Raw genomic sequence first — 17,780 nt, forward strand, 5'->3', positions numbered from 1 at the left:
GCGGGAAAATGAAACCAAGGAGCGGAGTCGGATGTAGTTGTCGATGGGCGTGATTAACATTTGAAAGCTTCTGATTGGCTCCCATACAAGTCACGGAGCGTTTAATGTGGCCAATGAAATCATTCTCTGGGTGAAGACTCCCAATCACAGAGGCCGTTCTTCTCTTCTGATATTAGCATAGGGCAGAGCATAAAAGCCGCCTGTAGTAACTCAGCTTTATTGCTCTTTGAGTGTCTCTGAGTGAAGCTTCATCATGCCTGAACCAGCGAAGTGCGCCCCAAGAAGGGCTCGAAGAAGGCCGTCACTAAAACCGCCGGCAAGGGCGGAAAGAAGCGCAAGAGGTCCAGGAAGGAGAGCTACGCGATCTACGTGTACAAAGTCCTGAAGCAGGTTCATCCCGACACCGGCATCTCCTCCAAGGCGATGGGAATCATGAACTCTTTCGTCAACGACATCTTCGAGCGCATCGCCGGTGAAGCGTCTCGTCTCGCTCACTACAACAAGCGCTCCACCATCACATCGAGAGAGATCCAGACCGCCGTGCGTCTGCTGCTGCCCGGGGAGCTGGCCAAACACGCCGTGTCTGAGGGCACAAAGGCGGTCACCAAATACACCAGCTCAAAGTAAAGCCGCTCATCTCATCACACACACAAAGGCTCTTTTAAGAGCCACTCATAACGTCTTTATAAAGAGCTTTATTTCCTTCACTGTTTAGCACAGTTTAATGAATAAGCTTTATCCTTTTAAATTATTGCTTATTTTATTGAGAAATATTTCAATGTTTTACAGCTTTCTAATTCAGTTTTTTTTTAAATTAATAAGATTTTCATTTTAACCGACTATAAATGCAATCTTTATTTCGTTCATGTGCCATGATTAGCTATAATACGATTCATAAATGTGTATAAACAGCCAAGCTCATGTGGAATATTTGCTCTATGGTGGAAAATATTACAAATGTAAAATGAAGCTCAAGATCATGTGAGTAGAAACATCTCTGCTGAAATCTCATCACTGTCAGTTTTATTAGGTCTGGTGTAAAATGGCTGTTAAATGTGTAGTTTAGTGGCAGAGCATCCAAAGGCAACTTCAGTTTCTTACAATGAAAACATGACGAACTCAGACAATGTGTTCGGCTTAGACGATGGTTTATAAATGAAGACACAAATGTGAGACAAAGACATTTATTACACACTTTTGGGCATATACACATTAATTTGAACTGTTATTTATATATTCAGAATAAAACTTTGGTCTGTATGTTTACAAATGACAGAAACAAGTGAAACAGAGCCAGCAACACTGAAGAACATTATTACTGAAGAACAAACATCACACAGATATGATCAAGACATTTAAAGTTATGACAAATCTAAATAATAACAGTAAATATGGACCATATAAAAGCAGAACAACAATACTAAAATATTTCTCATGTTTAATGACAGATGATATAAGGTAAATCAAATATGTTAACAGAAATATGATCACTCTGAATCTGTTTAAACATGTTAATATCAGAGTTTCTTCAAGTCTCTTCCTCTGTTACGGCGAACTGACTTTGGTCTTCAACAGATGGATCTGTGAAATTTAAACAAACCTTTATTACAAATTCAATTCATTTAAATTACAATATGCATATTAATAACAAACCAGCTGAAGTGTGTAAACACCAAATCACTTCAAATGCAGAACACAAAGCCTCACCAACACCAAATCCCTTCAAAAGTGGCAGATCATCCATGTTTGTAGAAACTGAACTCAATCACTTTTCCTGCTCGCACCGTTTGAAGACACAGAAACTGCTTCTGCTCTGAATTATGTTCAACTTTCTTTTTCCCATTTATATACACAGATGATTTTGGTCCTCCATCCGCTCATCTGTAAACACTGACTCGGTACTTCCGCCTGCATCTAGCGTGAACTTTTCAACGTTATTGCGTTTTACGTGACGTCACGAGCGCGCATCTCTGAACAGAGCAAGGCGAGCATCTGTGTTTATAAAACTTAAACTTTATTTATTAAAAAAAAAATGGCCGATTGTTTCGCTAGATAAGACCCTTATTGATCGTCTGGTACCGTTTGATGTGGTTTAAAGCCCTTTTGAAGCTGTACTGAACCTCTCATTTGGACCTTGAACCGTTTGGGGTCTATTGACTTCCATTATATGGAGAAATATCCTGAAATGTTTTCATCAAAAATATTAATTTCTTTTCGACTGAAGACAGAAAGACATGGATATCTTGGATGACAAGGGGGTGAGTAAATTATGAGCAAAAGTTTATTTGAAAGTGAACTAATCCTTTAAAGAGGATCAAAACGGCAATTTATCGTTTTAATGTCGTGATAAAATGGACAGAATACTTCATATGTTCATGTGGGAACTCGGATTGAAGTGTGTTCCGCGCTTAAAACAAGCCGACTGTGAACTGTTAAAGATTGCATTCGGAAACCGTTCAGTACACGTGTGCCGAAACGGTTCAATACGAATACGTGTACCGTTACACCCCTAGTTTTCTTATTTAACTTTTTTTTATTATTACACAATACTTATACAAAGCTTCCCCAGTAAAAAAATTTCGCTATTTGCTGTCTCCCGCCCGTTTGGCCTTTTACCGATGAAATGGTGTGCGTAATGACATCATCCCTAAAAAAACAGCATTATCGCATAAGTTTTGTTGTATCGCTAAAGAAATCTGCCCTCAAGTCGATTCCATACATAATTTCACTGATATCGCAAATGATATCGTATCTTTCGTGTCCCAAATATGTGTAAAATGCAGAGAGTAATGAGAAGATTGACATTTACTTACTATTTTCAGAATAATAGGCCAATTACTAAATGATGAAATATGAATAAGAAGATCAGGGAGAAGTGGGACAGTTTGTCTGACAGGAGGAACAGCCTTTATGTGACGGAGCCCATGGGTTTGGACACAGAGCGGCTCAATTGTCCAACTTTTACTATAGAGCAACAATCTTTAACATAAGCCTTGAACATGAGCAGTCAAGCCAGTCGCGGTTTGATGTGGCCGAGAAATCATGTCAGATCATTCAAACAAAAAGTCAGGGGCGCCGCTAAGGGGGGGGAAGTTAGGACGATTCTAAGGGCCCACACACCCCAGAGATCGGTTTTATTAGTAGTAACAGTACTAGTAGTAATGTGTTATAAATGTATAATCTACCAAAGAGTTACAAATATTAAAAAATTATGGCATTTCCGGCAAAATTCAGCAAAACCTAAACGTTTTATTTGTGTAACCTATATTTAACTTTTATTAAATCGATTAGATTCAACCGACTTTATTTATTTATTTTATTTCTTTGCTATCAAATTATTTTACGTATAATAAATTGTATTTATAAAATTATTTTATTAACAAGTGTCATGTTTCTAGCCAAGGAAGAGACTGTGAACGCGCTGATTTTTTAAAAAACAAAAAGAGTCCAAACCTTGAAAATGTTCTTAAACACTGGTAGACCAGAAGTGCTTAATTTCACACGGTCCATTGGAAAAAGAGTTTTGTCCAGTCCCAGACTCTCAATATTATATAATATTGCATTAGTAACAGCACACCTTTTAAAAACAACTGAACCAACTAATAATCTTTGTACAAATTGAAACCTAAAGGTTGCTATTCTTCTTTGAAGATGCATTAAGCCGTGTCCACCCTCCTCTTTAGACATGCGATTTATCCCAGAAGAAATCTACTAAAACAGCCAGGATTTAAACTAACAGATGTGAGGAAGGATCAATACATGCAAACATAATGTGCCAGAATGAAGATGCAAATACGTTATTAAAAAATAAAATATGGCCTCTGAATGACGTCTTTGAAATTAAACCTTTCCACTTATCCTTTAAATTTCTCAATGACTCCTTTCCATTTGTTTTGTGCTGTTAAATCATCACCAAGATACACTCCTAAGTATCCATAATTTTCACGTGTCGTCACGCTTATAGGAATGCCCACCTGGAAACAAGGCTCTCCTCCATTGCTCCTCATTTTTACCAGGTTTGTAGTCAGTATTAATGCGGTAAGACAGTGATATTAAAATACCAAATTCAATATACACCTTATTGATGTTGCATAGTTTGTACAGGAAAGCAGACGGACACAAAATATTAGTGCAACACAAGATTTCTCGTTAGGTGTTTTCCCCATCGGAACCCATTATAAAGAAAACACGTTGCGTTTATATTCTTGCCTCATCTACTCGCCTGTATATAGAACGCATCATCAAAAAGGTGTAAACTGAATTTGATCTTTTAATGTCACTGTTTTAGTACATTACAGTTTGGCTCCGGCTCATTAACATTACCAACAATGTCATCAGCCGTCGAGCTGCTTTCCCTTTTTTTTCCCAGTACAAAGCACAAATGAATTGACCAGAAACATGTCATTGTGTCCATTGTAGCATAATCAATAGTCCTCAGCTTTGGGATGCTGTGACAGATCCAGGTCCTCATCATCTTTTAGGATCATGTAAATGAATCACCTAAATGAAACCACGTTTTAAAAGAGGAGATCCACTAATTGCTATCATTTTAATAGGTGACACTAATTTACCATATCGGGACAAAACTCTCACTAAAGTTGAATCACTTATGAAGGGCTTTTTTTGGATGGCATGGAAAGTGGAAGGACAGGAGTAAAAAGATCATCAACAACTATTCCAGTCTCATACAGCTCAGCAACAGGTCCTCCACGCTCACGGCAGATGTTACTTTCACTCCATGACGCCGTGTGAGTTTACTTATGGTGCTTTTCCACTGTGTGGTACGACTCGGCTCGGCTCGCTTTGGCTCAGGTTGCTTTTCTTCTGCAATTAGTGCTGCTTCAAAGTGTGTGTGATTATAGACTGATCGTTATAGTTGCGCCGCCTCTACATCCGGGACATTACGCTCCTCGGCTACCAGCGTGTGATGGTCGTTTAAAGCTAGTCATTAAAAAAATTTGTGCAAACAAATGATGCTGTGGTGGCTGTTGCTGACTATATAAATTTAGCAGGTTTGGTGTCTTGTCGTAAATCCAAATCCAATTCTCTCTGACCAATCATACCCCTTTTCCACCAGAATGAACCGGGTGCTTATTCAGAGCCAGAGCTAGTCCCAGTTCATAGTTGGTTCGACTGAGGAGCCTTCTAAGAACCGTTTGCTTTTCCACATGCTGAAAGCCACAACAGAGCCATGTCTTACGTCACTGTATACGTCTCATCTCTCTCAGCAACGCTAGCGAGGCAGCGGGAAACACACACACACCAGGCTTGTTTTCGAGATGCATCGGCGCTGTGCAGACCGATCCGCACATGATATAAAAACACTGCATGAGTGAATCAAAAGCATAAGGAGTCGTATGCTCTCGCTGGACTCGTTGTCATACGGCGATCAGTCTGCACAGCACCGCTGCGAACAAGCCTTCCATCAACAATGCAAACGTTGCGTTACTATTGATTCACATGGCTTTACGATCCTACATCGGCATCAAAACACAACGAAAACACAGCGAATCCAACGCATTCATGCAGTTCGCCGTAATTTGTATAGACGGAGATTACAAATGAGCAGCAGATGTTAGCTCCGTTAGCTGCTATTTCAAAAATCTTGTTGACCCCGCCCCCAGCCCCTGACGTACTCGGTTCTTACTTCTAGCCCAGCAATGTTTTGGTGCTACTTAAGAACCACTTTTCCTGGCTCGGAGCTGGGGCTTTGGGTGTGGAAACACAAAGAACCGATTTGAAACTAGGCTCTGGCTCCGAACAAGCACCAGCACTGCCTTGGTGGAAAAGGGGTATCAGTGATCTGCAGTGTTTACTCAGAGATTCACTCAAAGGCACCAACCCACACCACTCCGTCCACTCACGATTAACATTCAGAGAGAGAGAGAGAGAGAGAGAGAGAAAGAAAGAAAGAGAGATCAGACAGATCAGACAGAAGTTTTACCTCTCGCTCTGTAACATTTGTAAAGCAGCACGACTGTCGCGAGCAGATGTGGAGAAGCTGCCAGAAGAAAACTGAGGATTTTGAGGCCAGAAATCTGAGCTGAACGTGACACTGAAAAACACAAACACAAGCACATTATTCAGAAACATTACTGTGTATTAAAGGCCCAGTGGAGATTAATACAACTAAACTTGCTTTAGATTACTTCTTACGTTAATGTGCTTTAATCAAAACATTAATTCTCATTCATGTATTTAATGACATCAAACAAGGCTTAGGGATGAATTCTTAAAAAAGTTATGGCACTTTTGTTTGCCTGTATATTGATTTATGATCATTTATTTGAATGTTTATTAATGTTCTGACTCTGACCACATGAGCACATTCAGATTCATTCCTTGATGATTTCAAATGTAAAATAATGAATATATGGACAGTCAGATTCTGAAAGTCACTAACATGATTGATATGTTTTTATTTTAATGTTGATTGGCTGTAATTACAACACTCTTCATTTCATTAAACTATAGGATGATGGTTATGAGGTGTTGATGATTTCACAATAACAGCACAATATTTATTATATTTTGTATGTGATTTGATTTGATAGATGTCAATAACTGATTGTGCTCCAGCAGAAATAAGAGCCAGAGACTCGTGTATAATAATCATGTGGTGTAAAATGTGAATGTGAACTAAATGTTTTGAACACAGCCTCAGTTACAGACTCGCGTGACTCTCACCTCTGACTGAGATCCAGCTGCGGGGTGACGCTCCTCTCTCTGTTTTACAGTAGTAGAAACCCTCATGTGACTTTGAGACAGTAGTGATGCTCATCTCTCCTGTCGTCTGATTCTGGATCAGTGATCCGTCTTTATAGAAACCAGCGCTGAGGATCGAGGGGTTTGTAGATCGATGTAAACAGTGTAGAGTCAGAGTCTCTCCCTCAATCACAGGATCAACAGAACTCACAATCACTTCACCATCTACAAACACAAGACATCTGTGCTTTACTGCAAGTGTTAAGAATATAACAAAACAATACAAGTTAAATATTGAGGTGATCAACTGAATTGTATTTTATGCTTTCTGAGCTTTTAATTTTAGTCGTGTGTTGTCTAACCCGATCTCATGAGAAAACGCAACTATTTTGCAACTTTTAACTTGTTGTTTTTATTATTGTTATTATTATTTAGAATGTGTCCTTTATTGTAACAGGAAATAATCCCACATAAAACACATAAAACCAGAAATAAGAAAAAGTCTTATCCAGCAATCATATGAAAAATTGCATAAAACATACACATTTCCTTCAGGTAGGACGCTTAAAGGTTTCTAAACATTTTTAAAGATGGGATCATAATACTATACATTTAATTCCATAACGCAGCTGCAAAAGAGGAAAGGCAGTTTTACCAAACCAAATATGTTCTAGGAACAATTAAACAATCTAGAAGATCTAGTCCTATAATTACAAGTGTAATATGAGAAGAGATTATAGATATAAATTGACAATTTACTTAACAATGTCTTGGCAATAAACAGCAGCATATGCATTTTCTCTTTTGGTACAAAGAGGACCAACCAATTTGTACAAACTCCAGTGAGTGCAGATGTTGTGATTATAAACTGGACTCACCGTGTGCAGTGATGTTTCGAGGATGGCGTTTCTCTCCAGATTCAGACTCACACCAGTACACACCAGTGTCAGATGAGCTGAGAGAGTCGATTACACATGAAGATCCTGTTTGTACTGAACATGTTTTTGTGTCTTTGTCTGTGTATCTTCTCACTGTCCATCCAGCAGAGTTACTCTGATCCTCACAGCTCAGAGCGAGAGAGTCAGAGGAGAAGTGTTGACTTCTGCTGGGATTGATGACCAGAGACACTGAAGCAGAAACACCTGAAAAGAGCAAAATCTCAATCTAAACTGACACACAGAGACTGCAATGAAACAGAAATACGGACGAGCACAAACACAAATCCTCACCAGTGACCCACAGTGGCTGTGTGCTGCTGTTGTGTGTGTGATAGGCTGGCCGTCCTCTCTCTGCTCTGCACGTATAAACTCCTGTGTGCTGTAGAGACGCAGGACTGAGAGTGTAAGATCCTCCAGCTCCTCTGCTGCTGTCTGACAGATGATCATGATCTCTGAACCAGCTGAACGTCCAGCCTTTAGAGGAGCCTGAAACCTCACAGATCAGAGTCCCTGATTCTCCTTCAGTCAGCCACGGCTGTGGAGACACTCGCACGACTGCCTGAGCTCCAGCTGAACAAAACATCATGAGTTACAGAGCCGTAGAGAAACTGATGGAGAAGCTGATCACAACACACACACACTCACCTGATACAGTCAGTGTAACAGCATCACTGCGCTGAGAGAGTTGAGTCTTCATCTGTCCTGTACAGGTGTATTTACCGCTGTGAATGTCTTCAACACTGCTGATGATCAACTCTTGTGTTGAGGTTCGGCCGTCAGTGTTTTTATACCGGCTGTTGGTTTCCTCTATTTCCCATCTGTATGTCCACTCAGTGTCTCCTCCCCACTTTATATCACATCTGAGAGTGACTGTTTCTCCTCTAAACACTCGTTCATCAGGTCGTACCGTCACCACAGCTTTAGGACTCACTGTACAAACACAGATTATTGCATTTATAGTTTTAGATGTTGTGTAGATATTGTCTCTGATCTGTATATGTTGCATCACACACTACATTCTCTCTCACCTGTAACATTTACCCACAGTGCATCACTGTATTGTGTGTAATAGACTGCTTTCCCTCTTCCAGCTCTACACCAGTACTGGCCTCCATCAGACACTGAATCAATCTTCAGTCTGTAGGGGTTTGTGTCTGTCTTCTCTGTCTCAGGGTTCAGTGTGTGTTTGTACCAGTAAAAGTCCCAGTGTCCAGTGGACGGACCCATGCCACAGGTCAAAGTCACTGTGTTTCCTGTCAGTGCAACTCCTGCAGGATCTGATGTGAGTTCAGGCTTCGGCTTTAGATCTGCAGGAGAACAAGAACAGATTCAGATCCTCAAGAGTCAGAGTTCAGCTGCGTTACACACATCATTGAGTATTTGTCTGCAACAGAAAACTCAGTCTGGCTTGATTCTGAGTCTTTGCCCAGAAAAAGACGACTTAATGTTGATGCACATGGAACAGCAAATATCAGAGTAATAATATTGTAGAGGTTGTTCGACAGGTTGTTAGTGCATAATATGCAGACAATACTAAAATAGAGAACTTGCTACTAAATTTTAATATGTACTCCTGCATCTGAACAGAAAAATAATGACTAAAAGTGAATTGCTTCAGTCCTCTTATAAGAACAGATGTGGCTGAAGAGCATAAGAAAAGTGTTGAACCTCAAATATTGATTTTAAATGATCATTAGAATGAATGAGCCCGCAGCTGAAATATGACTGAAATATGCCGTTAACTAATTGACCGATCCGGTTATCAGAGATCGTATATTTACGGTATGTTTGTGAATTTGCATTGTTTGACCGCTGTTATAGAGACAGAGCGACACGCGTCATAATCTGAAGACCAAGCCCACACCGGGGGGGAAACAATCTAACGCTCTCCATTGACTTTTCATTGTGTGATACGCCTCCTTTTCGTTTCTGACTTAACAAAAACAGAACAATGTCTAAAAGCGGATATGTGACAAAGTGTACAGCAAACAAGCTAAAAAAACAAAAAACCCAGAAGTTTTGATAAGCTGTTGACAAAAAAGTGGATACAGGCCATTGAGACATGTTATATTACACTGAGAACTACACCCACTGGAGGGGAACGTAATCAGAGACAGGAAATATACAAAACTGACATTTGGATATTTGACTTAACAGTGAAATGTTTACTGCACACTGAGGCACACTGAGACATACTGAGTGTCAGGATCCCAAAATTCACCCATTCTTCCTGCTGAAGCTTCACATTTTATTGCCTTTATCCACTTTTTTCTCCTTAAATGCACATTTTTTTGGGTCAACAGCTTATAAAACCTTATTTCTGTGTTTTTTAGCTTGTTTGCTGTACACTGTCACATATCAGCTTTCAGACATTGTTCTGTTTTTGTTATAAGCCCGAAATGATAAGGAGGCAGCCTCACGCAATGCAAAGTCAATGGAGAGCGTTAGAGTCCCCCCCCCCCCCGGTGTGGGCGTGGCCTAAATACGCTCTGTCTCTATACTTCAGAGGTATAAACTGATTTAATTAATCCCGGTTAATATTGCAGCGTTTGTCTCGTTGATTACAGTATTATTTATTTGCAGATACTGTAAACACAGACCAGCCGTGTCTGAGGGATTGGTCTTCTTGCAGTGGGGGTGTGTGGAGCGATCGCTCAGGGACGCCGTTTGCTTTGCCGGTAGGTGTTATTATCAGAGTTAATGTACCGATTTGGTTCAGGTCCACTGAGCTACTGGGTGCTTCATGGAAGTTAATTGTACTTTATTTAATGATTTTGTTTGAGTTGTTGTTTGCTTTTGTTTACTTGATTCTGTTTTGTGTTTATTGGAGTTTAGTTGTGGATTTATACTTAATTCTTTTCCCCTTTCCTTATTTTCAGTAGTATGCTGGGAAGGAGGGATGTATTAATGAGAGTCTTGTTTGTTTTGTATTAGATTTATCATTTTGTATTATAGGGTAAGTTGGTGCATATTATTTTGTTTATTGTTTTTGTTCTTGAATTACCTTTCATGTGAGTTCTTCTTCAGGTTATCTTTATTTTTGTTAAGTTCTTCTCAGTTTGTGTTTTCATCAGATTATTTATTTAATTCTTGGTAATCTGTTTCAGTTGTGACTAGAACATCAGTTCTGGTTTTACTGTTGTGAACTGACTAATTTTTCTTACTTGTTAGTGTTTCTTTGTGGTTTGTTTGTAATATATTTGTGCTTGCTTGTAGGAGCCGAGTGCCTAAGGCGGGGGGGGGGGGGGGGGGGGGGGGGTTGGTGGCGGTCTTAACCTGCACGAGTGTTGCTGTGGCTTGTGGTGTGTGTGTGTGTGTGTGTGAGTGAGCACAGGTGCATGGGAAGGTGATTTGCTGTGGAGGCCTTCACGTGCCCTGTATCCCCTGCTGTCACGCCGTGGCTCTTTTATATTGAGCTCCAAACGTCAGGTCTATCCCTGTTGATGTGTCGAACTGTGTAATTGAATTGCTTTTCCCTTTTGATATGATGTTTTATAAACATAGTTCGGGAGGAGCACGTTCAGATAATTGACACAGGTGGAGAGCACTCAGCTAATCAACAGTAAGAGGTATATATACACGCAGCAGTCTTACCTCCATTCATTGACAGTTTTCTAGCACGGACGGCACTTCGCCCCGCCCGCCCACACTGTCTACACGGCTCGAAGCAACTCTACAATACTAAAATCTTTTCCCCTACAAATTTATAAGCTATCTAAAAACCCCTTTCGGCCGCTTCCATAAGCATTCACGAGCCAACCGCGAGAGCAGTGCTCGGACAGTGTAAAGGAGTGCACACAGCACAGACTTGCAACAGGGAGAACTACAACAGTTCCTGTCTTAAGATAAAGTATTACAACTCTTTTACTTTTTCTTGCGATCTTTCCGCCTCTGTGTACAACAGTACAGACAGATACTTTTCACACAGGAGAAGTGCGTTCATCATGTATGCGCACGCGGTCGCCGTGGTGATGAACGATCAATTTACTTGCTGCTGGTAAAGCGAGCGAACGTATTGTGAGGCTAAATCACTAAAATGCTGTCAATGCAACAGGGCATATTACGCCAAACAATCAGCTACCAGTTTGAATCAGCGGATAATCACCGCCTTGATTCAATACTTCTCAACTTGACGCTCACATAAGCTCGGTCACACAGGGCTCAACACAGTGCGACCATACTCGCTTTTGTGACTATAAATAGACGTGTGCGAACTGAACAATGTATTTGGGAGCACCCGCTTTCTTAAATGTAAACATCAATACCTTATAGTAGGGCAGGCTATTGTATAACAAGCATATCAATTGTATTAGCCAATTGTATTAGTTATAGCCTACCATCTTATTAAGACAGAAGAAATTCAAAGGCTATGATTTCACTGAATTAACGTGAGCGATCACGTTTCAAAACCTGAATGTGGCACCGTTGTGCGTTCTACTGGCTTGAACAATGCTTCAGTTCAGAGCATTTCACAATCAATGAATAGCATACATTTATGCAAAGCGAATTCGTATCAACGACAACATATTACGATATAAATCACTGTAAAGAAAACGGTGTATACAGTTGTAAGACTGTATTTTCTCTTTGGCTGCGCCACGCCTCTGGAATAGCCTCCCTCGGCATATCAGATCTTGTGACTTGTTAGGACATTTTAAATCTGTGTTGAAAACACATCTCTTCTCTCTTGCTTAAAACTGCCCATAAGGACTGGGAGTTTGAGATGTGTGTTTGTGTTTTGCGTGTTGATGTAGGGGTGTTTTGTCAATGCTTTATTAGTACCGTTGAGAGCGTAAAGCACTTTGGTCAACTCATGTCGTTTTTAAACGTGCTATAGATATAAAGGTTGTTGTTGTTTTATCTCTCTCATATGAATTTGAATGAGCATCCTGCAATAATAAGGCATAAACATTTCAAAATAAGAGTCCTTTCGGTTACACAATGCGCTTCTCCATTTGTCCATCTAACTTTTTCTCCTTTTTCTCCCACTGGAGCTCAGTTTCTCTGGCTATTTTTCTCCACTCACTGCATGAAAAGTGGGATTTTCGTCAGTATGTGACACTGTAGATTGCCGTGAAACTTCAGGTTTACGACTGTGCACGGCAATTTGCAATCCGAAAACTGCCGTAAATTGTCGGAAATTGATGTGGGCCTTGCTTGGCAGTTGTCCCCCCATGACCCCCCCTCCCCTTAATTCTAGGGGAGGCTTTATCATGTAAATGAACATGCTGTGAGCTACACAAGTGCAAATCAGAGTAGCAGCAGGGGGAGTTTTATCTAGGTTCTGAATTTTTTTGACTAAAACAAGTTTAAAGTTTAAGTTAAAATGTTAACTTAAATTTAAGTTAAATGTACTCGTTTTAGTTCACATTACTAAATTTTTAGGGCAACCAGTTTGCTCCAATTTTTTAAGTAGATTCAACTTGTCCGGGCTCACAGTGTAGATTAATTACTCTGTATGTCATTAGCAATAACCAATGTTATGTAAAAAAAATAAAAAAATACAGGACAGCAGTTCATGTCTTCAACCTTTAGAGAGGTTATGTGATGCAACAAGACAATGAACCAAAGCACACAAATAAATCAAGTAAAGCATACAGTTTACATACCAACATTAATTTTTCCACCCTGCACTGTGAATGATTTTTTAAATGGCTATTATAAAGTTTGTTTGTTTATAGTTAAGTCAGATTGTGTTTTTCTGTAATTGTCATTTAAATTGAGCTCACACCACATTTTATGAATTATCAATGCAGATTTTCAAGAGGTGGTTTCCTGGACAGGGTTTAAATTATGCCAAGAGTAGGCCTTAATCTATTTAATCGTGAGTTAAAAAATTGTTGCCTGGAACAAAGATTAAGCACAGATTACTAACACCTGGACTATGAGTCCTGAACTAAAATAAACTGGATTCATTTACAGTTTTATCTAATTGCTTACACACAATTTCTGAAAATATGGCTCCATTTCTTGTAACTCTACACACAAAACATCAGACATCTCTTGCAAAAGCAACACTTTGTGCAAAACTATTTTAACTATTTCCAAAAATGTTGTTTTTGCATATATCTAACTACACACAATGCACAACTGAGGAATTTACAGTTGAACTGAAATCAACTGAACTGAATCAACACTGAAGTCACTTGAGCTGAATATTGACACTATATTGGCTTGTTAGAGCCGGTTTACAGCAGAATTTGTTTTGAACTTGTTACTGAAGCTGCTATGAAACAATATATTTTGTTGTATGCATATTCTTTCTTTCTCAAACCTTAGTTTTGATTTCTAAGTGATCAATTTATGTATGTGTTTTCACACATGATCATTGGCTGTATGGGTCCTCAGTAAATGAATGTGACATTTAAATGGCAAAAGTTATTCTTGTCTCTATAACTTATGGCTTCCTAAAGACACGTTTATGGGTAAATAAAATATTAATAATATAAATAAAATGAATATCAAAACATATTTTAAATATAATGAAGTCATTTTATTATAGCACTCATCAGATGTTCCTGGAAACAAAACAGAGACAGAACAGTATAAACAAACTATACAACAAACTAAACACCAAATTACAAAAACATTATTATGTGAAAGTGAATAAAGTTGTGTGTGTGTGTGTTTTCAGTTATAAATATGTGCTGTGTAAATTAGCCTATATATACTTTTAGAAATTATATATAGCCTAACTTTAAAAAACAAACAATAACCCAATTAGATAAATTATAATAATTGTATAATATTAAGCATTTACTTAATATACATTGTAACATTAGGCTACTTTACTCTAGCACAGTAGTCAGTTAAGCAATTAATTAATATCTTATATTAATATGTATGTAGCCTTGGCTACATCTAAAGGTAAGTCTGCTTTAAAAAAGAAAAATATTACACTTCGACATGTACAGAATGTGCGCGTTAAGAAACCCGTTCAAATGTGTCTTCTTAACATGTTAAAACTGTGCGTCGACTGTGTGTGTATGCCTGTTACACGACCAGAATGTGCGTGTCTACACATACAAAAGAAACATGTAAAAAATTGCTGCGTTGAAGCGGAAAACAGGGCGTGTTGAAACGGTCTTAAAGGTCCCATGGCATGGCATTTTTCTATTATTTTATAATGTTTCCTGAGCTGTACTTATATTGTTAGTATGACTTTTACATCATAAAATGTCATAATTTAGAAATAAAAGGCATTTTTTCAATACTGATGTTTGCCCTGTGGCTGACTGCCCTGCTTCAAGAGGCGTGTCTGCTGTGAGACTTCAGTAAAAACACCCACTGTTGTGATTGGCTGACATCTTTGCATTTTATATGAGCGGAGGGGGCGTGGTTTATCGAGGCACGAGCAGGCACGAGTCTGCCAGGGAGACGGATGGACCTGAGTTCACTTCACATCAGTTCTCAGCATGTCTGAACTGTTTTAGTTACAGCATATACTTTAGGTTATTAGTCTATTTCTAGTCGGAGGGACTGTCACTCATGTCAGAAAGTTAGTAACTTTAGTAAATTATGGATCAGCGCTGACTGGAGACGCGAACCGTTTAGAACGATTCAGTCCGATTTGGTGAACTGATTCGGTTCACTAAAAAGAACTGGTTCAAAAGAAAGATCGTTCGCGAACCGGACATCACTAATGTATCAGAGACTGAGCTCAGCGATTGCTAACAAAGTTATTTATAGTAACTACTGAGTTATGAGAGCGCTGTCAGTCAGCGCGAGTTTATTGTGTTTGTATCTGAGAGTTCTGAATAAACAGTCACACCGAGTCCGTCTCTTCATCATTATTCTACCAACTTTGTAACACATGCAAAGTACCATTACAGCTGTCGAGATGAACGAGTTAAAAGTAAGTGTTGATAATAGCATTATTTTTAAAATAAAATAAAAGCGTCAGTGACGCGCGTTGAGTACACAGCGCAAACAAAGACACAACAGCAGTAATCGGATGTAATCCAGTTTATTGTGGGGCTAGGCTGGCTAGCCCGGATATGCTCAAGCTTACCCCCCTTCTGCTTAATCTCACGCCGCGTTTGGTGCCTCCGCTGTGGGCCAGATGCAGTAACTGTTACTGTGGGTCGGGGATGTTGAAGGCCGAGCTTCGGCGTGTGTGAGGTTTATCTCTGCTGATGTTGAGCAGAAACTCATGACTGTATGCACATTTTAGAACCGATAGACGCGACGAGGACGTACAAAAACACTGACTCACAAGATATAAAACACGAAAACACCGTTCTGTCTGGAGAGAGAGAAGCCGCATTGTGTGCACGAATAATAAATAATTAGCTACACATCAGAAATCACTGATCACAGATCAGAAGGAACTGAAAAAAGACTTCTGTTTTCATTTGTACATCCAAACACTGAGAAACTGCCAGCGTTCACTCGTTCACAAGCAATGATGCAATGATCTCTCGACGAGCGTTTGCATGGGCGTGCCAGATTCTCTGGGCGGAGGAAAGGGAGGAAACCGTGCCTGCTTGGACGTCAAACCAGGAGACTTCAGGATTGGCTAGTCTGGCCTGTCATTTTCTCAAAGGCAGAGAAAGACAGCCACAACTCGGTTTTACACCGATCAACATTTCTATCCACTTGGGGACAATATTCAGGCTAGGGGAACTCATATTAATGTTGAAAAACCTCATAAAATGAAAATTTCATGCCATGGGACCTTTAAGTCACGCGTTTCGTATAAAGAGATTTGGCCCTGGGCGCGTTCCATATTAGAGCCCTAGTCCAATGAGGTGCGAGGTCGAGGTCATGGCTATGACGCGTAGAAGACGAGCTTTAAACTTTTTTTTATGTTTTTAGCTGCTTTCCTTTTTCGTGATCAACAATGACAGGACACCGTCTTCAACTCAATCTCTGCATGGACGCGACAAACTTTTTGGACTCATTTTCAGGAGGCTGTCTTCGTCTTCACAACTCTGAGGCAAACTGCAGGCGCTATGAACCAGAGCATGGGTAATGTTACGATTTAAAGAATATGCTTTTATTCAGCTGTATAAGGAAATGGATGCGTTAATAGATCCGAGCTTAAAACTGCACATTTTGTTTTCATAGACTGTCCTCGCCTCATAACGAAGCCGTGAGCTCTTATCTGCTTGGAGCGATTTCCGCGAGTCCAGATTTAACCGCTGATCATGACGAAATTGTGTGTAAGTAACTTCTAATGTGTTTCTCATTCCTTGTTTAATTTTACCGTGACTGTTTTTATTAATACCAGTCTCATGTAATTGTTTTCCAGCTGCCTGTAAGACGTATTATGAATCGACACGCCGGAGCTTCAGATACAAACAACCTGAACTTACATCGCAGGCGGAAACTGCAAAGTTTAGCTCGGAGTCGATCAAGAAGAAAAAGGGTAAGATTTATTATATTAGATCCGTTTTTTGTCAATGTGAGTATTTTTCAGGTTGCTTATTGTCTTTATGGATTGTATTACAGTTGCTGGAAGCGAGAGTGTGCTGGATGAGGTGGACATTTGGAAGTCCGCGACCATTGAACTCATGTTTGACGAGGAAGACGGCTTTGTTGACGGGGTGTCTGGATGGATTGTGCGGCCACCGCCCTCTCGCAGCCTGGAGCACGCCGAACTTTACATTACGAGACATTACTGCTGCACTGTACATAGTTGTGTGTTTAACAATAAAGCTCTTTCTTTGAGTAAACCGCTGTGTTTTATAAATGAAGCCCTTTCTTTGAATGAACAAGCTGTATGCTCAGTGTTTCCCCTACCATTGTTTTGGGGGGGGCGCCCCGCCCTCCCAAAACGACCTCCCGCCCCCCCTGAATGAATGACAAAAAATATTTGTCATTACGGTCGGCAATAAGAATTGCCCGATCGTTCAGTGCCAGCGTGAAAGACACTCGGGCCAAAGCTGCATCTTCACGGAAACTGATCATTTGAGCATTTTTAAGCCTTGCCAATTTAAATATTCAAGCGCTCATAGACGAGAAAGTGTGTCTCTCAGTTTGCTCGTCGCGAAGGGCAGCAACACACCACACACACACACACACACACACGCACGGCCACGCGTCTCACAGCGCGCGAATATTCACACAAAATTATATCAAAATGACTGTCTTGTTGAGTATCATTGTAAACATAGTCGGTTAGGTCTTTTAAAT

The 17,780-nt window shown here is 39.9% G+C and overlaps 2 protein-coding genes and 1 pseudogene across 4 annotated transcripts in view; 2 read left to right on the plus strand and 1 right to left on the minus strand.

Annotated features, from left to right (window-relative positions):
• LOC307120608 (histone H3.2) overlaps nt 1-17,780 on the plus strand; it is a gene marked incomplete at its 3' end in the record, with an annotated part of 447,270 nt that overhangs the window by 245,094 nt on the left and 184,396 nt on the right. The window lies entirely within an intron of this gene.
• LOC307120113 (Fc receptor-like protein 5) overlaps nt 1-17,780 on the minus strand; it is a 315,523-nt gene that overhangs the window by 138,666 nt on the left and 159,077 nt on the right. The window contains exons 6-12 of one of the 2 annotated variants that reach the window (XM_079806984.1): nt 8,672-8,950; nt 8,289-8,573; nt 7,935-8,213; nt 7,584-7,847; nt 6,688-6,930; nt 5,945-6,055; nt 1,135-1,581 (exon numbers count right to left, since the gene is read on the minus strand). In XM_079806984.1, the coding sequence (XP_079663110.1) occupies nt 1,529-1,581; nt 5,945-6,055; nt 6,688-6,930; nt 7,584-7,847; nt 7,935-8,213; nt 8,289-8,573; nt 8,672-8,950 (1,514 nt within the window). In that variant the 3' untranslated portion in view covers nt 1,135-1,528. Of the gene's footprint in view, nt 1-1,134; nt 1,582-5,944; nt 6,056-6,687; nt 6,931-7,583; nt 7,848-7,934; nt 8,214-8,288; nt 8,574-8,671; nt 8,951-17,780 lie in introns of those variants that run through there. The other variant, XM_079806982.1, reaches the window with a different exon arrangement.
• LOC307120537 (histone H2B 1/2-like) lies at nt 254-627 on the plus strand (annotated as a pseudogene). The gene has a single exon. The product of its transcript is annotated as a histone H2B 1/2-like (transcript).

The sequence above is a fragment of the Gobio gobio genome (genome assembly GCF_949357685.1).
Source record: "Gobio gobio genome assembly, chromosome: 2".
Classification (NCBI taxonomy): domain Eukaryota; kingdom Metazoa; phylum Chordata; class Actinopteri; order Cypriniformes; family Gobionidae; genus Gobio; species Gobio gobio.